This window comes from Eptesicus fuscus, chromosome 22, assembly GCF_027574615.1.
Source record: "Eptesicus fuscus isolate TK198812 chromosome 22, DD_ASM_mEF_20220401, whole genome shotgun sequence".
NCBI lineage: Eukaryota > Metazoa > Chordata > Mammalia > Chiroptera > Vespertilionidae > Eptesicus > Eptesicus fuscus.
The window spans coordinates 40,089,621-40,114,925 of record NC_072494.1 but is presented as its reverse complement, the minus strand read 5'-3'; the positions used below and the strand labels follow the sequence as shown (position 1 = coordinate 40,114,925).

The 25,305-nt window shown below is 54.0% G+C and overlaps 1 protein-coding gene across 1 annotated transcript in view; it reads right to left on the bottom strand.

Annotated features, from left to right (window-relative positions):
* Positions 1-19,510, bottom strand: part of SELP (selectin P) — a 32,366-nt gene extending 12,856 nt beyond the window's left edge. Inside the window, exons 1-7 of the mRNA XM_054711518.1 lie at positions 19,492-19,510; positions 13,196-13,286; positions 10,976-11,362; positions 7,826-7,933; positions 6,886-7,071; positions 5,552-5,737; positions 2,968-3,153 (exon numbers count right to left, since the gene is read on the bottom strand). Of these exons, the coding sequence (XP_054567493.1) occupies positions 2,968-3,153; positions 5,552-5,737; positions 6,886-7,071; positions 7,826-7,933; positions 10,976-11,362; positions 13,196-13,286; positions 19,492-19,494 (1,147 nt within the window). The 5' untranslated portion in view covers positions 19,495-19,510. The remainder of the gene's footprint in view (positions 1-2,967; positions 3,154-5,551; positions 5,738-6,885; positions 7,072-7,825; positions 7,934-10,975; positions 11,363-13,195; positions 13,287-19,491) is intronic.
* Between the last annotated feature and the right edge of the window lie 5,795 nt (positions 19,511-25,305).

The following is a 25,305-nucleotide window of genomic DNA, read 5'->3' as shown; positions in this document are numbered from 1 at the left end:
TGTGTGTGTGTGTGTGTGTCCTTAGTACATAAGGGCAGCGTTTGGTGATTGAGAGGGAGCGGTGTTTTGTTGGAAGAGAGAGCAGCGTGGTCATCTCGGCGGCCCCTGGTCAGGAGCGGAAGCGGCTGCTTCCTGAGCACTTTCTTCAGAAGCTGACCTGCTGACCTTATCCAGAAACAAGGACAGCGACCGGAAGTAGGAAAATGGGCTGAAGTACTCTCCTCCCCTTCAAGCTTCCTTTCCTAGCTCTGGGCCCAAATCCTGGCTGTTACTCACTAGCAAGGTGTCCCTGGGAAATAAACCTTCTCAGCCTTAGTTGCTCCGTCTACGGAATGGAAAAATAATAACCCTTGCCTTGCAGTGAATAGCAGTTATATGAAGCAAGTTCACTAAAGCATGCATGAAAACGAAATTTAAAAACCAGGGGCGCACAGTGGGCACTTCATGTAAATGACCACCTGCAGCTGCAGAAGCTCCTCCCTCCCCGCCGGCCTGTCTCATCCTCCGGGGCCAGCCTCCAGCGCCTCTACCCGTTCACTTGCAGAAGAAAGTAAATTGGATGTCATGGGCTTTGCCACAGTTTCTACATGTGGAGCTTGAGGTGCTAGGGACTTGCTGGGTTGGAGATGATGCTCTGTGAGCTTGGACAAGTCACTCAACCTCTCTGAGCCTCAATAGCTTTACCTTAAAAATGTGGAGAATGGCATTCCATGGGTCCCAGGATTCTCACAAGGGTCAAAGGTGAAAACACTGTATGTGAATGTTACTAGCTGGTGAGGTTGTCCCTCTGCCAGGTAGAGAGTGATCAAGCCCAGAGGAAGCATGCTGACGGGAAAGAGGAAGACTAAGAGAGCGCATGCTCGGCATCCTTCCCTCTTTGACCCGACTGAGCAGGGGACACTATGGAGCAGAGGCAGGGGCGGGGCGGCTGCAAGAGGACCCTTCTCCAGCCACCGACCTGAACTGCTTAAAGTTTCGACAACGTTTTCTGCACCTTTCTCTTCCCTTCATCCCTTCCCCCCTAATCTGATGGACTTATCAAAAGACCTAGTTATTTTCTGCCACTTGACAAGCCCATCTGTATTCAGGGTGTGTGTGTGTGTGTGTGTGTGTGTGTGTGTGTGTGTGTGTGTGGCGGGGAGGAAGCGGTGGGGAGTAGAGTCAAACAGCCTGTTGTCTGTAAGAACAAACAGGGAGGCCTTGGTGCCACGGAGCCGTTTCCAGCTCTTCTGTGGCCGAGCCTGTGGCAGCCAGGGTGGCTCGGGGGCGGGCGGGGCAGTGAAAAGGGAAATAGATAACACGCTCTCAAGAAGCCTTGCAACAGCTGGCGGATTGCAGGCCTCGGGTGCCTTCCTGCCCCGCCCACACGTAGGCACTTCACTGGATGCTCAAGAGGAGAAAGTTCGGTCAGAGTAAACAAGGAACCAAAAGCAGAAGGGGACTGGAGGTCACAGGAAGCCGCGGTGCCTGCCAGCCTCCTGCGGCGCCGCGCCCACGCGGGATGGTGGGGCAATGAGCTGCAACCCGTGCCCGCACAGCCCGGGGTGGCCTGGGGGGACTCTGATGACCCTCTTCCCCAAAGCTGCGTGGGCTCTGAGTCCAGCCTCAAGGAGGCCAGGATGAGAGCGGAGGGCGCAAGGTCACAGCCTCACCCGGTCTCTGCAGACGCAGCTCAGACTGTGTACCCCGCCTGGCTCCAGGGGCTTGTGGTGCTCGCTGTGCTGGGGGTGAAGGCCCCAGGCTGCTGAGTGCATTCACTCATTCACTCATTCACTCATTCACTCATTCACTCATTCATTCATTCATTCACTCATTCATTCAGTCACTCCTTTGTTTACTGTTGCGCTAACAGTGGTGTGTGTGTGTGTGTGTGTGTGCATGTGTGCACGTGTGTGTGACCTGAATAGCAAGTGGTTTCCTCTCCATTGACACCAGATCCGCCTGCTTTCACTCAGACGTTGAAAGCTCGTGCAAAGGCAAAGGCAAGCAGCCAGAGTTATCTAGCCTTTTACCTGATTGATTTCATTGTGGAAACTGGAGCCGCGTCGTAAAAACACTAACTGCATGGAGGGAAGAGTGGGTGGGGAACGTGTGGAGGAATTCCTACAAGAATGCTCACCGTGTCTGTTTGAAGGTGGGGGTATTTGAGAAGATTTTCAATGTTTCTCTACTTTCTTATTTTCAGTAGCTTTTATAAATGAAAGCATTGCTTTTGAAAAGCAATACTTGCCCTAAATATAACTAAAAAAATCTATACCTTCAATGGAAAAGGACAGGGGAGTGTGGAAAGCATCCGTCTGCGCTTCAGGTCCCAAACACCTCCGGGCTCACCCCGCTGTGTGTCTCACAGGGACAGACACGATGGCTCCGTCTCATGTCAGGTCCCACGCAGGTGGGCCTGCTGAGGCCGAGTGTGCACTTTCCATGCTGAGGATTGCATAACCTTGCGTCTACAGACGAGTTTCTTCCTCTTTCTGTCTCTCCGCCTTATCCTACGCATATCTCTGCAATCTGACACAGAACTGGAGGGTGCTGCAGCCTGCACCGGTTTATTCTGCCCCTCCCTGCTCCACCCTGATATGACCTGTGACCCCCCTGCCCCACCCCCCGGCCACCAGGAGACTCCATGCGTCCTGGGGTAGGTGCCCGTGCAGCCTTGGACAGCCGCCTCGCTGCTTGTGGCCTCCGGCCTTCTCTCCAGATGCTGCTTTAGCCCAGTGAGCACAGTTCACCTGGCTCCGGGTCCCAGCCTCAAGTCCTACTGAAGGCCCTGGTGAGCTGCAGGCAGGGCCATCCCATCGCCCACCGCCCAGCGTCCTGCCCCTGTGCTCAGGCCCAGCCCCTCTCGGCACCTGAGCTCTGAGTCGCCAGGTTCATGCGTTTTCCAGTCCATTTCACCTTTCGGCCGCCAGACAGTTACTGCCTCTAGAATATCCATCATGCCCAAGAGTGGGAAGGGCCTCCTACCTTGGCACTCGGGGGGTGCAGCGCTCCAGGACCCGGTGGCCAGGCACCGGAGCTCGCGTGCCCCGACCAGGAGGAAGCCTTCGGCACAGGCGAAGCTGCAGGTGGACTGGTACCTCGAGGCGCCAAAGGGATGGACACACTCCACCCGGGCCTGGTTTGGAGCCGGAAGATCCTGGCACTGCAGCGCTAGGGGTGAGGAAGGGAGGGGGTGAGGGAATGAAACGGCAGTACACAAGTTCTCGTTGCTCCCCAAGCTCTCGTCGCTCCCCGCCCCTTAGCCCACGTTCCTGCCAAGAACAGGGGCTTCTGAATGGGGCGCACTTAACCTGGGGAGAGAGAAAATTCCCTTTCATCGCCAGGGGGCTGAGGAGGAGGCAGGGCCATTGTGAACCGGTTGAGCAATAAGTATCCATATCTTACCTTTGGACCCAAGAATCTGTGCTAAGTGTGCAATCAACGTGCACATCGAAACCTCAGTTCATAGATTGTTTTAGCATGGCATTGGCTATAAGAGCAAAATATTGATAAAACAAAAAGATAAATGCCACTGATCAGAGGCTGGAAATGAATGATGGTGGGTCCATGGGAGGAACATGGAGGGTCACCACAGAGGGTGTACCTCCCCCTGAACAGAGACGGGAGGTGCCTCACGGTGTGACGGTAAGTGAAGAAGCAGAGTGTAAGTGGCATGCCCTCTGCACCGTGGTCTCAGTCATGGGACGCAGATGGTCAGACGGAGAGAACACGTGGATGCTACAGAGGCTACGTCTCACCTTCACAGCCGGGACAAGCACTGAAGGACCCCGGGGAGTTAGACTAGCGTGCTCCCTGCATGTCGCCTGGGTGTTATTGGTAGTGGCAGCCATAGCAGTGGCAGCAGCCGTAACGGGCGGTAGTCATGCCATCACGCTCTGCACCAGACGCAGACCGGACTGTGGGGGCAGAAACACTGGGAGCTCATCGGGGGTCTGAGGCACCGCTCGGAGGCGGAGAGAATAAACACGCAGCTGTCTCTTCTGGGTGGTTTCTGCCTGGAGACAGGAGTGCCTCCCGCAATCGCTAAGGCAGGAGCGCGTCCAGGGCTCCCGTGTCTTTGCCTGCAATGCACCCCATGACTTTCCTGCGCCCCCCATCACGGTGCACGGCCACCCCTCCCCCCCCCCCCGGCCTCTTTTTCTTTCAATTTTCTCCTTGTGGTAAAATACACATAAAATAAAATTTACCCTTTACCACGTAACCGTTTTTAAGTGTGCGGCTCAGCGGTATTGAGCACATTCCTGCAGACCATAACCACCACCATCTCCTCAACGATTTTCGTCATCGTGAACTGAAACTCCACACCCGTCACCTAGTAACTGCCCACGGCCCTTCGCCCCGCCCCTGGCAACGGCCACTCTGCCTGTGTCCACGACTCTCATGGCTCTAGGACCTCGTACAAGAGGACGCGTGCATATTTGTCCTCCTGTGGTCAGCTTCTCTCACTCAGCACAATGTCCTTGAGGTTTGTTCGTGGTGTGGCATATGTCAGAATTTTCTCCTTTTGGAGGCTGAATCATATTCCATTGCATGTTTATGCCACATTTTGTTTATCTATTCATCTGGTGATGGGCACGTGGGTGGCTTCCACATTTTAACTATTATGAATAATGTGCTATGGACATGGGTGTGCAAACCTCTTTTCAAGACACTGATTTCAAACCACTGCCTATTTCTAAGTCAGACTCAGGGATTGACATGGATTGCCCAGAGGTTCCCAGCACCCAGCTTTGTAAAGCTCTCAGCAGCTTTAAGCTTGCTCTACGCACCCTAATTCACGACCACTGCTGAGGCAGGTAGGCCGGGCAGAGAGCAGCACCCCCATGTTACCGAAGACGCTGAGCCTCAGAGAGACCAAAGCTCATTGGAAGGAAACTGACTGAACTAGATTGAATGCCTCGTCCATTATTCTTCTGCCATCCCATGCCCTTCCTCAGGCACCACCCCTTCCTCCCAGCTCCGTCTCCTTCACGCCCACCCACCCACACGTGTCAATCAATGCAGCCCGACCTTTCTTACAGTGTGCGGTGATGGCCATGTTGTGCCCGAGACTGGCTTTGCTCCCATTTCCTCCCCAGGGTCCAGCACAGAGGGCTCGGCACTTAGTAGGTTCTTTGCGATTGTCTGATGAATAAATGAATGACAGTGCAGATGCTAAAAGCAGATGCTGATGCCTTTAAGAGGCTGCTGGTTTGGCTCAGTGGATAGAGCATCGGCTTGCGAACTGAAAGGTCCCAGGTTCGATTCCAGTCAAGGGCACATGCCTGGGTTGTGGGCTCGATCCCCAGTGGGGGACTTGCAGGAGGCAGCCGATCCATGATTCTCTCTCATCATGGATGTTTCTCTCTCTCTCTCTCTCTCTCTCTCTACCTTCCTCTCTGACATCAATAAATAAATATATATCTCTATATATCTCTATATATCTCTATCTATCTATCTATCTATCTATCTATCTATATCTATCTATCTATTTATCTATAGATAGATAGATATATACACACATAAAAGAGGCTGAGGGACACAGAGGGATGCTGCGATGTCTCCATACCTTGACAGAGCGGGGCCGGCGCCGTCCACTGTCCCTCGTCGGCACACCGGACTGTGTCCGCTCCGTGCAGCTCGAACCCCTCGGCACAGCGGAAGCGGCAGGTGGCGTTGTACGGCAATGCCCTCGAGGACGGAGGGCAGTCCACGCTTCCGTGGGCGGGGCCCTCCGGGGGCTCGCACGCGATGGCTGGAGGGAGAGCGTTAGGTCTGAAGCTGCTCACGGAGGTTTTTCTCAGATGAGCCCTCCAGAGACGCTGCATCTTTCCCCCGATGCTGTCAGCATGTTCAGCAGCTCAATCCTCACTTTACAAAGGGAACCTGCCCAGAACACCTGCCTGGCCTCCTTGCCCGGGCCGCTCACCTGCCCTTCAGGTCTCCACTGAGACCTCACTTCCCTCAAGAACCTCTCTGCCCGCCACTGGGGTAGGAGCTGTAACCCTGACCCTCGGAGCGCGGCCCCCCGAGGCCGGAGTCTGTCCTTCATCGTGTAGCTCAGAGCCTGGCAGTGTGGGTGCAGCAAGGGTGCCCTTGAAATATTTGCTGGCGTTACTTGTGGAAGAGGAAACAGAGAGCAGGCTGGACTTTTAGGGAACAGCTGGGGTGCACAGCTTACTGCTGACCCTATTATCCAGCCCGTAAAGGGGTCCTGAAGGGGCTGTGCCTCCGGACATCGGAAGCCGTCCTATCGGACCTCAGCCGCCGAGGGCAGCCCGCCGAGTCCCTGAGCGCAGTCAAGCCCAGAGACCTGGGATCTGAGAGACTGGCTTCCTGGCACCCGTGCTCCCCCAGGCGGTTTCATCTCCAGCTGGCCCTGCGTGCCTCGGTCTTTTTCAGAGTAAAGCCCACCCTCACCCTGGGCTGGGACTTCCGGTCGTCACAGGATTGTCTCCCCAGGTGGCGGGGGTGCAGCTGCCTCCCCAAGCGGCAGGCAGGGCGGGGACTGGGGGCTTAGACGGCACTTTCAGTAGCTGTGTGGAAAGAGCCGGACACCCTAATTTTCCCTTTTTTTTTTTTTTTTTTAGAGAAGTAAATCAAAATGACCAGCTTAATAATACTCGCCCCCTAAGTCCTCCTTATTGTGCTCTGTCCACTTTGCAGTTAACAACGGGAGACAGGGCCCTGTGTAGTGCTTTTGCCTGAGAACCCAGACTTAAGCTGATTATCTCGCTGGACAGACACAAGCCATGAAAATCATGGTTGATGGGTGACAGCACAACCAGAGCCCCGCATCCACTGCAGGCCCTCGCTCTCTACCAGGCTGTGCGATGGAGAAAGCTCCTCCTCCCCTGGAAGTTCCCGGTGTCAGTGAGGATGGGAGGAATGGGGTCCACGCACCTACACACTGTGGGGGCTGATTCGTCCAGGTTCCCGAGGCCAAGCACTCCAGCTCGCGGGGCCCGTCCAGCGTGTAGCCTTCGGCGCAGTGGAAGCTGCACCGGGAGTTGAAAGAGAAGCTGCCCAGGGGGTGGCTGCAGTCCATGAGCACACGCGAAGGGAGCTCCAGGCCCCCGCACTCCCTCACTGCGGGGACAAAAGGCCAGGTTTCCATCACAGGCTAACGACAAGGCCAGGCTTGCTGAGAGCCGGAGCTGTTCGCACAACCCTCTAACCCTGTCCCCCGGCTCCTCGCCCAGCCTGGTGCTCCTCTGTGTGGGCTGCATCTCAGGAAATACTCTTCAATCTTCGCCTTCATTTTGCTTCCCTTTTACCTTTTGAGATTTTATGACAAACTAGAGGCCTGGTGCATGAATTCGTGCACCAGTGGGGTCCCTCGGCCTGGCCTGTGGGATTGGGCTGAAACCAGCTCTCCAATATCTCCCGAGGGGTCCCAGATTGCTAGAGGGCACAGGCCAGGCCAAGGGACCTGGTGCACGATCAGGGCAGGGAGAGATGCGGGAGGTTGGCTAGCCAGGGAGGGACCGTGGGAGTGCTCTAGGGCATGTCCAGCCCATCTAGCTCAGTCCCGATTGGCTGGACCCCAGCAGCAAGCTAACCTACAGGTTGAAGTGTCTGCCCCCTGGTGGTCAGTGCACATCATAGCGAGTGGTTGAGCGGCCTTAGCATATCATTAGCATAGTATGCTTTGATTGGTTGAACGGCCGACTGGACAACTGAACACTTGGCCTATTAGGCTTTTATTATATAGGATGTTCTCCCTATGGATACAGTGTTTTTAACCCAGAGTGTGTGTCTCAGGCAGCTTGAGTCGGGCGGAGGGACAGGTGGTAGAGAAAGCACAAGCCCATGACCACAATGTGGATAAACCGGGCCTCACCGTATTCACATTCTGGTCCGTAGAACCCGGGGTGGCAGGAGCAGGTGTAGTTCCCGATGGTCTCCACGCACTCCCCGTGCTGGCTGCAGGACGTGTCCTGGCAGGAGGCTGCAGGGACAGAGGGTCAGAGTGTGGAGAAAAGCGGGATCCTTGTTCCAGGCCACAGCCTCTCGGGTGAGACTGCGCTGGCCATGCCACGGGCCCCGGGAGAGCCGCCCGTTTCCTGGGGAGGGAGCCACGTGGCTCCAGTACAGGCTGTGTTTCGTGTGGACACAGAGCGACAAAGGGAGCCACAGAGAGAAGGGTAGACAGAAGCTCCTCCGTGTGCTACCAAGCAGCTTGTGGCTTCCCAGCCAGCGGCACTCAGAGTGCCCTGCTCATCCTGAACCTCTGACAGATGTCACGGCACGGAGGCTGGGAACCACGAGGAGTCACACGTATGACCTCAGTCCTGGCTCTGCTGCCTACCGGTGACCTTCCTGTGACCTCAGGCAAGTTCCTGCGCGGAGCCCAACCTGCCCATCTCTTCCACCTTTTGCCCATTTCAAATCTCTGCCCAGGATCGGGTGGTGAAGGAGCTGAGGAGCCACGGGAGGCGTTCCAGCCCTGCTCCCGGTGAAGGGCCAACAGTTTTTTGAGCAGCTGTTTCGCAGGTCTAACTAGCCGGGAATGGGCGCTGCAGAGCCGCTGACCCGCCGGCCTCCTCACCGGGTCTGTGCCCGGGTGGCGGACGGAGAAGGGCCAGCGTGGCTTTCCTGCAGGAGGCTCTGCGAGGGGGTGCCTGCGCGGTAGGCGGAGGGTTACTGGTATAACCGATGCCACCAGAGCGCTGAGAATGTTTTCATTCCTGTTTTTATTGACGAGGTCAGAGCCGGGCAAGGTCTGTGGCTGGACTGCTTTCTGGTGGTGTTTCCTGTGCACTGAGCCCTGGCCCCACGTTGGTCCACTTTGGGCTCCTACCACAAGAGGAAGCCCATAGGTCACATCGAGGACTGTGCGAGGTGATCTCTCTGTTTCCGCTCGACTCTGAGATGCTCTAAGTCCAGGAGCCATGCAAGGTTCCGCAGGAGTTCCCATGACAACCAGAGAGCTCAGTGACGCTGCAGTGAGGCACTGGCAAGGGTTCAAAGTGAAGAGAAGGTGCAGGAGGCAGCAGTAGCTGGTAGAGGAGGCGTGGTCCTCGCCCTCCCTCCTGCTCACCGGGGCCTCGCAGGAGCAGTGCCTGCCGCCCGGTGCTCAGCACACAGCTTTGCTCTGACTGTGGCTCCCCAGGCTCTCCGAGCTCTAGGGATGAGGAAACAGCCACTGTTCTGCATCTACTCCACTCCAGGGCTCCATCCAGTTAGTAACTTGCCTACTCCTTGGGCACTCCAGGAAAGACATTAATGACAATTCAATGACTCAATCTTTTTTTGCAAGCCTGTTCTGAGGTCTGACAAATCCTGACATTGATGGAATTATTCAAACGCAATTTCTTGTTGCCGTATACATAGCTGTTCCTCATCCTCCTCCTCCTCCTCCTACAGGGAGCTGATGGTTCCCTACACCCTTTTCACTGTGATGGCAAAATGCCCGCCCGTGGTAGTGGGGACGGAAGCCAACTGCACTCGGGTGAAATGGTGCCAGTCAGTGATGCCCACCAGTGCTGCAGGGCTCAGGGGTGGCAACACTCATGCCAGTAGTTTGCAATCTCTTTCCAGTCCTGTAATTGTCTGCACCCTTTACTGGAAAAGACGGCCTTGCAGACATGCGTGCTGATGGTTGGGAGGGGAGTGGGAGCCATGGCATATCGGAACATCTAGTGGCAGCCACGGGGACCTCTGGGGACAGGTAAGCTCCCTGACAGCAGGGACAGACTGGGAGAGCAGATGCATGAGGAATATTCTGCAATGTCCGTCCTGGCCTTTGAAGACTAGCTTGTTAGCTAATGAATTTATTTAATAAACAAGAAATTTTTTATAAAATGGGGCCTGACTACATGACAATGCATTTATGGATACATTTTCCCTCAGCTAGGATGCATGGGTGAGGAGAGGGAGAAAGTGGAGGGAATGTTCTAGACTGTGTATTCTGTTCCTATTGTTGAGGGCTTCTAGGGGGAGGTGTTTATAATCTAAAGAAATGAGGAATATTCAGCACAATGTGGCATCTGTAAGATGGCTTATGAAGGGAGGAGCTTCAGAATGCCCAGGGCTCTCCTGATCCGGGTGGTGGGCCCCCTCCCTAGGCACTCCCTCCCACGTGCCCAGGTGCCAGGGCAGGAGGGGCCCCTCCAGAGGGCAGTCACCCCAGAAAGATGGAGCCAGTCCTGGCACTGAGCACATAGATCGGGGAAGACCAAGCTTTGGTGCATGTCTGCTTAGCCTGGAAGTGGGAGAGTGAGAACCACATATGCTCACAGGATCTCACCTTCAGTCACCTCTTTCCTGGCCCCCCACGCACCAAAGCCCACCGGCCTGAAGATATGCTGTCACTGAGGGGAACCTATAAAGCGCCTGTCACCTTGGTCATGTTCCCAGATTGTCTCGTGAGAACGCAGAGCAGCGTGTGGGCGCCTATGTGGCTAAAACGACAGCTCTGAAGTCAGCACGAGTTTCAAGCCGGCTCCAGCATCGGGGGCTTAGAACCTGGGGCAGGTCCCTTCATGGCTCCGGGCCTTTGCTCATCAGCCAACGAGAGGAATGGGGGATGCATTGAAGAGTCTCGTGAGGGCTAAATGCCACCGACAGGAAATGGCCTCATGGCACATGAGCTAATAACCATGCCGGAACATACTGATGTCCAGCCGTGTCTCTAGGGGCAGGGCCGAGTTCCCTCTCAACTTACACTCTCTCTTCCGCTAGGGCCCGGCGTGCAAAAGCTCTGGGCCTGCGTTGTAGAGCCTACAGCTTCCTGGGCGCCTGGTCCAGCAGCTACACAATGAGGAGGGTGGGCCGGATGAGAGCCAAACTCCCTTCTGGTCTCAAAAGTCCAGTTCTCTCTCCCCCGGGTCTTCTATCCTCCCAGGTGCTCAGTGCTGCTGCTGGGTTGGCAGTCTACTCTGTTTCATGTCCCTGACTCTGACTCCCTGGTACCGACCCAGTGGCTGTAGTCGCGCACCAGGGACGGCATTTTTATTGAACAGACAAGTTCGGAGCAGAGAAGACCTACCTGTGTAGCACAGCGGCCGCTTCCTCCTCAGGCACGGCTCGTCATTCCACCTGCCGGGGGCCGACGGGCTCTTGATGTAAATCTCCACGCAGTCCTGGTTGTTCTTCTTGTTGTTGGGCTCGTGGTCGGCCCAGTTCTCAGCCTCCTGGGTGAGCGTCTTATTGGTTCCCACCCAGGTCCATTTGTTATTGATCTTCCGGATCCCGATCCAGTAGTAATGGCTGTAGTAAGGAATGACGTCATTGAGGTAAGCGATTTCATCTTTATTCTGGATGGCCACCAGGTCGGTGAAGTACTTCTGGCAGAATTTCCGGGAGGCATCCCACGGGTAGGCCTTGGTGCCGATATGATAGGTCCACGCTGCCACTTGTGTCTGGTTCATTAGTTCTGCGGGAAGGAGAGGGCGTGCCGGTTAGTCAGCGTTTCTAGCCGGAGGGGCGTGAGCTTGGGCACGGTTCCGTGGAGCTGGACGAGTTTCTGACCAGAGGACCAGTGCCCCGAACATGACCCTTTATGTCTAATCTGGTTGTTTTAGGGAAAGAGTGGGTTCCGTCTTTCACTAAAGTGAGCATGAAGCCACAATAGGAAAATGCCCTCTCGGGGTCAGAAGATCCCAGAACCGGAAGCCACCTTAGAAGTCATCTAATCGCCTCCTTTTGTAAGTGGAGGGGGCATGGCGAGCCATTTGCCAAGTTTACATTAAATGACACGTGAAAGGTCTGGGTGGCGACCTCCGATCTACAGGTCCCAGCTGTTCGCATGGAAACTAAGATGCGTCAGGCCCCGGAGCCGGCCTGCTGGCCCCGCTCCTCACCCAACACATTTACTTTCTCAGCCAAACAGAACTCCCCCTTCCAGGCCTCGGCACCTGCTCTTCCTGCTGCCGGGCTGCCGTCCCCCCGGGCCTGCTACACTCTCCCGCGGGCTTCCTGCGGCCCCCAGGGGGCATGGTGTTTCTCCCTCCGGCCCCCACGGCCTCCACTCCGCCTCCGCCTCCCTGTTGTAGTGTCTGTTTCTATGAGCCGGTCCACACCTGTGGAATGTGAATCCGGATGGGGTCTCTTTTGAGCTCTGGCTCCTTTACAGTAAGCATAGAGCTTGGGCCTTAACAGGCTCGACCAGTGCTTGCTGTGAAACCCACAGGCCGGGCCAGCGGCAGGTTGGACAGCAGACCTGGCGTGCAGTCCTACACGCATTCCACTGCTCGCGGCTGTTTCTCTTTGATAAATTACTTCCTCCATCTCTGCTTACTCACTGGTCAAAGTTTAAAACAGGCCTTTGGAAGAATTCTTGGTGATGTGAAATGAAATAGAGAATGTGCCCTCCGAGCGTACGAGGGGCAGGCATGACGGTGCAGTGTTATCACAGCCGGCGGAGCGCAGCGCGCAGAGGCCGTTCCCGTGCGGAGAGGTGGGCCATCAGCAATCAGGCCTGGAAGCGGCTCCCTTTCCTGTTTATAAAGTCTTCTTCCTACTCAACCTCCTGCTGCCCGCGGGAGGCGCTTAGTGTCCCTCCCTCCCTGACACCTTTGCTGATTGTTTTGCCATAAGACTTCGTTCTGCGATTGCCAGGGCTGTGTTATGACTTCCACCAGGTCTAGGGAATTTGCCTTTGTGGGCCCCTTCTTCCATAATGTTTATTAAAAACTATATTTTAGCCCTGCTGGCATGGCTCAGTGGTTGAGCATGGTCCTATGAACCAGGAGGTCAAGGTTTGATTCCAGGTCAGGGCACATGCCCAGGTTGCGGGCTCGATTCCTAATGGGGGGTGTGCAGGAGGCAGCTGATCAATGATTCTCTCTCATCATTGATGTTTCTATCTCTAACTCCCTCTCCCTTCCTCTCTGAAATCAATAAAAAATATATTTTAAAACAAACAAAAAAAACCCCCCTATATTTTACAACTTCATTGGCATAAAGATGAGTCTATTACTATTGTATCCTATAAGCTTTTTCTTTGACCTACTAGTAGAAGGAAATATTTTTTAAAGAAATTGTGTGTCTGTCAGAGTAACGTGGGCCTGGGCCTACTGTGCTGATGGTTGGGGAACTTGGTCCTTGTCGAGCAGTGGGATGGTGGTGGGTGCATTTTTCCTTCCAGGAATCTGGGCTTGGACAGCTCCCCATCCTCACCCCAACTGGCTTCCATCCCTAATTTCTTCCACTTGGAGAAGTTACCCTAACCACTCGGGGCCACGTGAAGGGTTAGCAGAAAGGTTACCAGAGAGCAGGGCACTGAGGCGGAGGATCTGGGCAGCTATGAAGACCACGCCCCGAGACCTCCAGTTCCAGGTGGCGCTAGGGCAGCGAGCCTGAAACAAAAAGAGAAAGCATCCTCTTAGTGCGTGTGTGCACTCCCGTTCAGAACGGTTATGCTGGGTTGCCATCCTGCCCGTGTCCACTAAGGGGGTGGCCAAGCCCTCTCCCCACTTCCTGTTCCTCACTGCTCTGCATCTGAGTCCCACCCTGGCTGGACTCCACACCAATGCCGTGTCACTTCTCCCTTCATTCGATGCATATGTATTGAGTAACTATTTCATGCTATTTATATTGTTCTTTTATAATACATTTTGTAACGTGATTGTAAAGAAAACACTGTCATTATTATTTTGCAATAATCTCCCTTTAGGAACTGGTATGCGGAACCCAGTGATAATGGAAAGTCACATGAAACGTGCCTGATCCACACCGTGGGCTGTGAGCACCATGGTGCTGGGCTGGGCTGTGGCTTATAGATCCACGTTTGGCCTTCCTGCGTGGCCATTTCAGCATGCATCTACAATACCATCCAGTGCTTAATGGACATGCATGCGTACATTATATTTCTACTCGTATATATCGCCCTCCCCTTGGATCTGTAGCCCGTATTATTTTCCATGAGCTCCCTTCTGTTGGGATCTCATCAAATACATTGACATTAAAAAAAAATCTTTTTAGGTAAGTCGGTTGTGGAAATGCCCCTCTTGCCCAGCTCCGTCGTGTTGCACATGAAAACACGAAGGACTGGAGAGTCCAACACAATGGATTCAAAATGACAGCAGCAGAGCTTGACTTTGAAACAAGAGCTTGACCACTTCACTCTTTTACCTTCATGCACCCCCAGCCTCCACATCCACACTGCGCTCTGGTAGATGACAGAGCATGTGACGGGCCAAGCCTCGCTGCTGCCTGGGTGCGCCTCAGCCCACCCCAACGCACCCATCAACGTAAACACCGTGTATGCACTTGCTTAGCATCGAAGCTGTATCGCTCTTCCCACCAGACTGCCACCTAAAACCCTCCTGTGTAGAAATTCTGAATTGCATAGCCCATGCTCCAGGGATGGGTGTTGCAGGGTGTATGGTGTGTGTGTGTGTTTGTGTGTGTGTCACACACACTGTTGACCATAGTCTGACTAGATAGTGGGGCAGACATAACTCAAATCTCCCAGGTAGTGGGGTTATGGTTGTATAAGAAGCCTGGCACTTTTCCATCTTGGAGTTCCTGGATATTGGCTTTGGGACCAGGGAGGGAAGACCGGGGATCTCCCCCTCCTCCAAACCCTTCACATCGATCCTATTGACTGTACCTTGTAATGAGATACCTGGCCATTCTCCAGATTTCCACTTCACCCCTCAGCACTGCTTCAGACACCACCCCTTCTCTCCTGGACCAGTACACTCATCTGCTAACTCCTCGCCTCCCCTCAAGATTGCCCGTCTCCCACCTTCCTCTAGTGTGCAGTCAGAATGGTATTCCTAATGCAAGCATCGGATCGCATTGCTTCACTACGTACAGCCCACCAGCTGGCCCTGCTCCCTGGGCAGTGCATCCACTGTCAAGATGGCACACCAGGATCCTTTAAGACCTCCCCTATTTGTCTAGTCCAGCATTTCTGCACTGGTGTGCTGCAAGGATTTTTAAAAGAGACAATACCTGACTATTTAGTCAGGGGCACTGCCTCGTTTCCCTTAGATTGTCAAATTTTAAAAAATGACAACAGCCAACACTACAATAACTGTCCAGTGTGCGTGATTCAAAATTATACCTATTTTTGCCCTGGCTGGTTTGGCTCAGTGGATAGAGTGTCGGCCTGCAGACTGAAGGGTCCTAGGTTTGATTCTGGTCAAGGGCACATGCCGGGGTTTCAGGCTCGATCACCAGTGTGGGGTGTGTAAGAGGCAGCCGATCAGTGATTCTCTCTCATCACTGATGTTTCTATCTCTCTCCCCCTCTTCCTTCCTCTCTGAAATCAATAAAAATATATTTAAAATTTTTTTAAATTATATCTATTTTTTGTCATATTGGTGAAAAAAATATATTTTTTTGGTGTGCCTCAGAATTTCAGCAATTAGCTTATGTGTGCCAGGAGGCGAAAAAGGTGGAAAATCCCTGGTCTAGTCTCAGCTCCTGATCTTACCCCTCCATTGACCCCCCCCACAACAGATTCCGCAATGAAGTCACAACAAAACGTCGTGTCGTTTCCTGGATATGCTGTATGTTCCCTGCGTCCTCACGCCCAGAGCACCCCGTCCTCCCGTGTGCGCCTCGCTCCGCAAGTCCACACACCTCCTCCGAGGAGCTGCCGTCACCACGCCCTTCCTCCCACACCAGGCAGCTCCCTCTCCCTGCCCGTGCTCTTCCCCACTGCGCACTTCAATAACTGGGGATGTATTGAGTGCTACGATGTGTCAGCCTTTGTTCAAGGCACTGGTGTTAAAATGATAAACAGACGTAATTCCTGTCCCTGTGGAATGTATGTCCTATTGAGGAAGACAGGCAATGAAACAAACACCAATAAATATACAACAGTGCGAAACGAGGAAACGGGACAAGTAGAAGGCAGCTATAGGTGACAGGGAGGGAGTGGAGGTGGGGCCATGTGACAGAGGGCCCGGTGGTTACGTTAGACAGGGAGGCCAGGGCAGGGGACGTGCAGCCAAGAGCACAGACGCAGGAGGAAGCGCATTAAAGACCGAAGGAAAGCGACCGTGAAGGCTCTGGGTGGGCGCTGAGAGTGGAGAGTTCAGAGAACAAGAAGTCATCGGGGTGGCTGGCGTGGAACGGGCAAGGGGGAGAAGGGTGTGAGATGAAGCTGGTGACGTTTCACCCCGGGAACCAAAACAGCGGGATGAGACTTTGTTCTAGTGCAATGAGAAGCTGGAGGTGGGGGGCGGGGCGGGGGGGGGGGGTGTTCAGAGAGGTAGTGATGTGGTCCGATTGCTGCTGAAATTGGAAGGGGCCAGACCTTGTGAGTCTGAAATGACAGTCGCAGGAGGACTCCCATGGCCAGGGTTCTGGACAGAGGGTGCATCCTGAACATCTGCATCGGACCATGGTGTGGGGTGAATGAGAAGCAGGAGGGTGCGCTGTGAAAGCAGCAGGCCGCTGTGACAGTCCCAGTGGGAGTGACAGGCCTGGCTGGGGCCGGGCCAGCGGGAGTGCACACGGGGAGCACAGGTGGTGGTCATTGAGGAGGCAGGACAACTACTTGTCGGCAGCGTCCAGATTTCACAGCCGATGGGATAGTATTTCCCTACGTTTCTGGGTGGTGGTGGTACACGGATGTTAGCAGCCCCACATAAAAAATACAAAATGAAACAGTGAAAAAAAGAGGTCGCTAAGCTGAACAGAAAATTAGAACTCGGAACCGGCGGAAACCCAGGACATCAACACTAGGAATTAAAGCATATATTTCAATTGGACAACTGGTCACCATTACTCAGCGTGAAATAGCGCCATAAAAAGAAAGTAACACACGTAATATTTTTAAAAGTCTGTTGGCTAGTGGCTGAGTTATCTCCCCACAAATATAAAGGATTGTTTTGCATTTGATGTTATACAATGTCTGTTTTGCCCTTCCATCAGAGAAGTTAGACACCTCGGAGACAGCAGAGCGAGTGCCATCTATGAAACCTGCGCCTACCCTCTGGGCCAGGGGTGGGGAACCTTTTCTCTGCCAAGGGCCGTGTGGACATTTATAACATCTCTCAAGGGCCATACAAAACTTAAACATTAGCCGGCTATTTTTGGTCAAACATTTAATTACTCACCCCTAATGCCTTGGCAGGGCCAGACCCAATGATGCCCAGACTTTATAAGGGAGTCCATGAGCCGGCCGTTCCCCACCCCGGCTCCAGGGTGAGGTCCGGGGTCTTCTCTCAGCGTCGACGGTTACACAGTAAGTCCTTGTGATCTCGGGGGGGATTGATAAGCTCCCACTCACAGAGCTCTGAAGCTGGACATGCTAACAGCCAGTGGCCAGCCCAGGAAAATATGAACCATTTAGTTGCATTTTGAAAAACAAGTAATGGAAGGAAGAGTAAGAACTAGATGCCACAGACCTAAGATGGTTCGAGGTATAAATGGAAGAGAAGCCAGCCCGGCCGGTGTGGTCGAGCATTGTCTCATGCACTGTGGTCGCCAGTTCGATTCCCTGTCAGGACACAGGCCCCAGTTGCGGGCTCCATCCCCAGTAGGGGGTGGGCAGGAGGTAGCTGACGGATGTTTCTCTCTCAGCGGTGTTTCTATCTCTCTCTCCCTCTCCCTTCTCTCTCTAAAAAATTAATATATTTTAATATATTTAATATTTTATATATTTAAAAAATGAATAAATGAAAGGGAATCATTTCTTTTGCTAAGGCCAGAGGCCAGGAGCCCAGCAGCAGACAGCGCCATGCCTAACGGTGCCGGCTTCGGTGAAACCCCAGCCTCAGCCCAGCATCGCGGCTGCACGGGAACCTGGAAATCACCTCCACTCCCGAGGGTGCTGAGGGGGTGGGTCAAGCGACGGCGGGCTTTGAACCGCTCACAAGTTCTGAGGGCTAGTCCACAGAGAGCTCCTTAGCCCTATGTTAGAACCTTGACTAACATTAGCACCATTTTCCTGTACGTTTCCATCAAGAGCTCCACCCCCGAGCCCTACCTGCCTGAGAACGCCCCACTGCTAAGCCTTAACCTCTCTCCTCAGCTCCTCGGGGCTGGTTGAAGCCACTCTCTGAACTTGAGCCAAATTACACGCAGGGCTTGAGGTTCCTGAATCCCTGGAAGTCAAATGTGTTAAAGAGCAAAGGAAGAGGTATTGCCTCTGTGACATTCAAAACAATTCCGGGGCGTGGGGCCCTGCACTTCATTGCAGAGCCCCGTCTCGGGTGAGGATGCCACAAGGAGTTTCTGAGCATAAAGCCTGGATGGCGATAGGGTGGGGACTCTCAACCTGGGCCCCACATGGAGGTTGGGGACCCCTCTGTGGTTTCCCACGGGGCTTGGTGTTTCTGTGGATGTTTTCATTTATCTGGGAAGAGGACTTCTTCCATCTGAATCTCAGAGAACGCCAAGCCCCAGGAGGTTAGCATCCCCCTGAAACAGAGGAGGGTCCCGAAGGGAATAGAAGGAAGAGAGGATGACTGCTCACTCATTCAAGTTTGACCAATTCAGGAAGCCGAGGATACGCCAAAGATAAGACAAGAGTGACCCACGTGCTTATGTCATCGGGGTTCAAGCTCAGGCCAGGCTGAAACCCCTTCCTCTTCTCTTCATCGTTATCAACCCGTCTCCTGACACAGAGTCCTCGGTACACGAATCACCAAAGTGTCCTCGTTACAGGAATTAGCAAAGCGTCTTCGTTACAGGAATTAGCAAAGCACACTACGGTTGCAGCAGGGAGGTGGGTGAATCAGGCACGAGGCGTCCCAGCGGAAGAGGCTGTAGCCCTGGGGCTGTGGGAGGTACTCCTGGTGAGCTGGGGTAAAAGCCCCCTGTGTCTTATCTCAGCTAATGTTAATGAATTAAGGCCTTTCTCCTCGGATCTTCCCTGGACCCAAGCCTCCCTAAACCCAGGCATTCTCTTTCTCCTAACGACGATGGGGAACCTTTACTTATCAGTAGCTACGGGCCAGGCTCAGAACTACTTGGTTCAGCGTAATCTCATTTCATCCCCATAATGACACGATAGAGCAGAATACTATTTAATCATTTCACAGATGAGGAAACTGAGTCCCTGGCAGGATTGAGACTTAGGGAACAATGGAGACCATGTGGACACTCCCCACCAGTCCCAGCAGACGCCTGGGGCTCAGAGAAGGAAACAGGAGGCAGGGGATGGGGAACCCACCAGCCGTAGGCATGCCCCAGGCACGTGCTCAGCCTTGCATTCAACCCAGAGAGGAGAGCATCCCTGGAGAAGGGCCAGGGATGGAGAAGGGTCCAAGGGAGTCCCTGTGAGCCCTCCTGGACGCCAGAAGCCAGGAGCCCAGGGGCAGATAGCGCCACGTCTAACGGTTCCGGCCTCGGTGAAACCCCAGCCTCAGCCCAGCATCGCGGCTGCACGGGAACCTGGAAATCACCTCCACTCCCGAGGGTGCTGGGAGGGTGGGTCAGGCAACGGTGGGCTTTGAACCGCTCACAAACTCTGAGGGCTAGTCCACAGAGGGCCACGTGACTGCTGCTGTTCCTCATTTCCTGAACTGGTACCTGTCCGATTCAGCCCCGAACCCCTGCAACTCGCCCGCTGCCCACAGGAGAGAGACGCGGACTTACCATCTCCTCTGCGCCCGGGCTGGTTCTGCCGTCTGCCAAGCCCAGTCGCCTCCTGGTCTTATAGTCTCGCTGCCTGCCCTCAGTGTCAACTGTTTAGAACAGCAACTTCCTACTCACTTGCCAGAAATCCACCACAGCCCTTCCCACGAAGTGAGAGCTGATAACCCAGGAGCAGGGCTGGCGGCTGGCAGAGCAGTGGCCGAGGGGCGGGGGTCCCACTTCCACGGGGGATGCTCTGGAGACGGGCAGGTGTGACTCACTGCCGGGCATCCCCATGAGCAGGCAGGGAGAGCACCCACACCCAGGTCAGGTCCCCTTTGATGATGACATGAACCCCACTGTAAGGTCACTTGTTTGGAAAGCAAGCTTTAGCTGGACTGTAAAGGCTTAGTGTCCATTTTCCACTTATTGTGATGCCCTGGCGCTGCCTGCTATGCCAGCGGCCTTCTGGGGGAGGGAGCGAGAACAGCAGCACAATGACTAGGCAGGAGCGGAAAAGGCCACGGAGGGATTCTGGCCACAGTGGGCAGGGGAGATGGTTGGAAACAGTTTTGAAATGAAATCTGAAACAGACATGGGGCCCTGGCCTGTTTGGCTCAGTGGGTAGAGTGTCGACCTGCAGACTGAAGGGTCCTGGGTTCTATTCCGGTCAAGGGCACATACCTCGTTGCAGGCTCCTCCACAGCCCACGACCTGGTTGGGGCTTGTGCATGTGGCAACCAGTCAATGTGTCTCTCTCACGTGGATGTTTCTGTCTGTCTTTCCCTCTCTTTTCCGTCCTCCCAAAAATCCATGGGAAAATATCCTCCGGTGAGGATTTAAAAACAACAACACAGACATGTGTCATTGTTAAGAAGGAACTTCTGCTTCTTATATCAGAGAAAGATGTAAACGCGGGAGGGTCGGCACAGGGGAGTGGAAGGCGTGTAGTGCAGCGTGAGACGGGCACTGTGACCACACTGCCCCGGCTGAGTGTGCCTCCTCCATGGCTGAGTGTGCCCTCCTCCCTGGCTTAGTGTGCCTCCTCTCGGCTGAGTGTGTCTCCTCCCTGGCTGAGTGTGTCTCCTCCCTGGCTGACTGTGTCTCCTCCTGGCTGAGTGTGTCTCCTCCCTGGCTGAGTGTGTCTCCTCCCTGGCTGAGTGTGTCTCCTCCCTGGCCGAGTGTGCCCTCCTCCCTGGCTGACTGTGTCTCCTCCTGGCTGAGTGTCCCTCCTCCCTGGCTGAGTGTGTCTCCTCCTGGCCAAGTGTGCCTCCTCCCTGGCTGAGTGTCCCTCCTCCCTGGCTGAGTGTGTCTCCTCCCTGGCTGAGTGTGCCTCCTCCATGGCTGAGTGTGCCCTCCTCCCTGGCCAAGTGTGCCTCCTCCCTGGCTGAGTGTGCCCTCCTCCCTGGCTGAGTGTGCCTCCTCCCTGGCTGAGCGTGCCTCCTCCCTGGCTGAGTGTGCCTCCTCCCTGGCTGAGTGTGCCTCCTCCCTGGCTGAGTGTGCCCTCCTCCCTGGCTGACTGTGTCTCCTCTCTGGTCGAGTGTGTCTCCTCCCTGGTCGAGTGTGCCTCCTCCTGGCCGAGTGTGCCCTCCTCCCTGGCTGAGTGTGCCTTCTCCCTGGCTGAGTGTGCCCTCCTCCCTGGCTGAGTGTGCCTCCTCCCTGGCTGAGTGTGTCTCCTCCCTGGTCGAGTCTACCTCCTCCTGGCCGAGTGTGCCCTCCTCCCTGGTCGAGTGTGTCTCCTCCCTGGCTGAGTGTGCTTCCTCCCAGGCTGAGTGTGCCTCCTCCCTGGCTGAGTGTGCCTCCTCCCTGGCTGAGTGTGTCTCCTCCCTGGCTGAGTGTGCCTCCTCCCTGGCCGAGTGTGCCCTCCTCCCTGGCCGAGTGTGTCTCCTCCCTGGCCGAGTGTGCCTCCTCCTGGCCGAGTGTGCCTCCTCCCTGGCTGAGTGTGTCTCCTCCCTGGCTGAGTGTGCCTCCTCCCTGGCTGAGTGTGTCTCCTCCTGGCCGAGTGTGCCTCCTCCCTGGCTGAGTGTTCCTCCTCCCTGGCTGAGTGTGCCTCCTCCCTGGCTGAGTGTGCCTCCTCCCTGGCTGACTGTGTCTCCTCCCTGGCTGACTGTGTCTCCTCCCTGGCTGAGTGTGCCTCCTCCCTGGCTGAGTGTGCCTCCTCCCTGGCTGAGTGTGCCTCCTCCCTGGCTGAGTGTGTCTCCTCCTGGCCGAGTGTGCCTCCTCCCTGGCTGACTGTGTCTCCTCTCTGGTTGAGTGTGTCTCCTCCCTGGTCGAGTGTGTCTCTTTCCTGGCTGAGCGTGCTTCCTCCCAGGCTGAGTGTGCCTCCTCCCTGGCTGAGTGTGGCTCTCCATTAGGCAAGTGACTGAAATGTTCAGGGCCTCCGCTGACTGGGCTGGGCAGCAGAAGGGCAGTGACAGACTTGCCCTGAAGGCTGCTGGGTGAGGATGAATCCATCAGGTAGCAGCTACCGCCGGAGCCCCAGGTGAAAACGTGAAGGGCACTCAGCCCACGTCAGCTGTCATTGTCACTTTTCAGACTTGCTATCAGACAACACAAGCAAATATCAAATATTTCCTGTCAAATCAGAAAACCATCCCTGCGGCTTCTCCTCTCGGAATCCTGGCTTGCAGTGCGGGGCTGCCTCCACTCCCCCACGAGCATTCCAGCTCATCCGTGGGCATCTCATGGCTGAACTAAACCTGGAGGGAAAGAGAAAGGTCTGGAGGGAGGCCCGAGATGAAGAGGCCTTAAGGAGCTGGGAGCTGTGTCTGCACTGAGGAAGTGGGGCCCAGAGGAAGGGCATGATTTCATGGTAGAAACGCAAAGCCTGGTGAAGGAGGTGGTGATGAAGGAAGGAGAGAGGTGCCAGGGGACTTGGAGGCAGTGATGTAGGGTCAGACCACCCCCCTCCCCCAGCCCCCTGCCCGGGAACCAGACGACTGGACTCCACCAGCTCCCAGCTGTGTGACCTGGGCCAGTTACCCCCTGTGACTCAGTTCTCTGAGCGTACTCATAAACAAGGAAACCAGTCACCAAACAGAAGTGTTGGGACAACTAGCTGGGCTTGGACATCAAGTGCTCAGAACAATCCCTGGCTCGTGGAGGGCGCCGAGGGCGAGGTCCAGTTTCCCTGTGCTTTTGCTCCACTCGCCTCCACTTCCTCTGCTCTCATTCTCAACTCCAGCCCTTTTCCATGGCCTCTTTTTCCCTCTCCTAGTTTCTCAGCTGCATGTGAGGGAAGGTGCGAGGCAGGCTATAGGTTCTAAAACTGGACTCAATGTGTTTTAAGTTGGATATTAAACGTTAAGGGTTTTCAGGGAAGCAGGAAAGGATCCCAGGAATAGGAGGGGGAGGAAAATACCGTTGGACTTTGTTTCAAAGCTGTTCAGGCTGAACACCATTTGCTCATCTGGCTATCGTCTCCTGTCCCAAGTAGATCCCGGGAAAGGATCTGGGGTGTTATCCAAGGCATCCCTTGAGATGAACTTCAACCATGCAGGTGTTGGAACATTCAAGTAGTTGCTAGCGAAGAGGCTGCTCTACGCAAGCAGGACCAAGGGTAGGCCTAGGACCGAAAAGACCAGAAGCTTTAATTTCAGTTTTAAGCGTACGCAAAATAATTCAATTCAATTAACTGCCGGAGGAATTACACCACATGAAACATATGCAATTGCAAATCACACAGCACTTTATTACTCACACAAGTTCCTAATGCTGCGGGTACAGGCTTAATGGGGTCCCAGTGGTGCTGTCCTCTGGGGTCCGGCAGCTGGGCTGGTCTGGTCCCGATGCAGGGGGCCGGCATTCCTCACCGGAGAGCTCAGTCATCGGGAGGTACTAGCCGTTCTTCTGTGGTCTGGCAGGGAGAGGAGCGTGGAGCGGTGTCGCTTGCCGGACTCACAGAAGGGCGTGCCTTTGTCGCGGTCTCAACAGGCAAGCACTGTTGGCTGGTCAGGACCCATTTTTAAAGCCTGTTTCATAGTCACAGCAGTTCAGGTGGCTATCAATGAATTACATCAATGCACACATGTTAATCTCAAACAAGGCAAGGGCTACATGTGGTTCTCTAGGGAGAGTACATCACCCACACAAATGGTTATCTTACTCTGAGTCAGTAATCAAAGTTCAAATCCTTATCTGTGGGGTACACACGCTTCAGGGCAGTGGGGAATGTGTCCTTACTATCACACTTTAAGTTTCAGGAAAATTAACTCAAACCTTTTAAAACCTTTTTAACATTTTTTAGACATTTTTAAACTTTTAAAAAATTTTCTATATTTTACTACAACATCTCCATAGAGCATGTAGGTGGTTTCCAGTTATGTGGCCATGAAACCTACAATTCCAACAAAATTTAATCAGAAGTGTCATCTGGTTCACGTATGTTTTCTCCTGTCTTCATAGTAGAGTGCAGATCCCTTGAGCAGGGGCAACTGCCCATGCGAGTCCCTGGCAGCATCTCGCAGAGAACAGACACGAACACTGAGGATTCCTTGATGGGCCTGATGGCTCTGGGGGGCACCGTAAGTCTCCCCCCGCCTCCCTCTGGCCTCTGTTTATCTTATCCTAGTGGTGCGGTCTAGACACAGGAAATACTTGATGTCCCTCAAGGCTCCAGACAGATGCTAGCACCAAGGATTCAGGAATGAGCAAAACCATCATGGGGCTCACGACTGCTTTATTTGGGGGGAGGGGGAGCATTAAGATATTAAAGAAAAATCTTACCAATAAACGCAGGAAGCAAAAGGTGTGCTCAAGGAAAGGGCATGATGGGAACTTGCCCTGAGGAAGGACCTGACAGTGCCCTCAGAGCTGAAGTCTTAGTTAGCATCAGCATCACTTCACTGGCGGGAGAACTTTCTAGGCCAGTAAGGGGAGCAGCCTGGAGCCTCCCGACAGCCTCGTTGGCTGGAGGGCATCCAGGAGGCTGGAGAGATGGGCACCCAGACCACACCAGGTGTCTTTCGGGCACCATCTGTCATCCGGTCAAATAGACGGCAGCTAGGTCCTCAGGGAGGCTCGCCTGCACAGCTGGTCCCTCTACTCAGAGAAGACGACAGAACTTTCTACTTCATAAGCTGTAGGATGACCCATTAGAGCTTAATATATATATTATTGTTAATATAATATTTGCTTATTGTTAATATAATACATGCTTGTTTTTAAACTTTTTCAGAAAAACACCGAAAAGGGAAAAAAATCACCCATAATACTGTCATCAGTGAAATTGGGATAAAATTGTATATTCAGTACAATGCTTTTTTCATTCAATACCATATCATGGGGATGGGAGCGGCCGGGGAGAGGTCAATGGGGGGAAAGGGAGACATATGTAATGCTTTCAACAATAAAGAATTCAAATGAAAAAAAATAATAACGTATCACAAACTTTCTGATGTTTTAAATTATGTTTATGCTCAAGTTACAACTGAAAATAAAGCCCAATATAGAAGATGTTTACCTATAGACACAAGATGGAGATGAGGCATGAGTGATAAATCCACCTCCCCACAGCGTAAGTGGCCTTATCAAAACTTCCCGAGCAAAGGAGCCCTTTGGGCCGCGTGGCCTGAAGTGTCTGTCCCTCCGCAGGCGGCTGAGCCCACGTGGCCCACGCTGCCAGCTCTCCCACAGGGCTTTGAGGGAACCTTAGACAAGCTGGGGGAAGTGCTAGCTCTTCCTGCTGAAATTCTATTTATGTGGGGCTGTGGTGTTCCGATCAGGCCTTCCTTGCCTCTATCTTTGCTCTCCAGTTTTTGAAAGGGAAGGAAAGGCCAGGGAATTCGTCATTTTGGCAAAGGTCTCAGACAGTAAGTATGAACTTTCACTACTGCC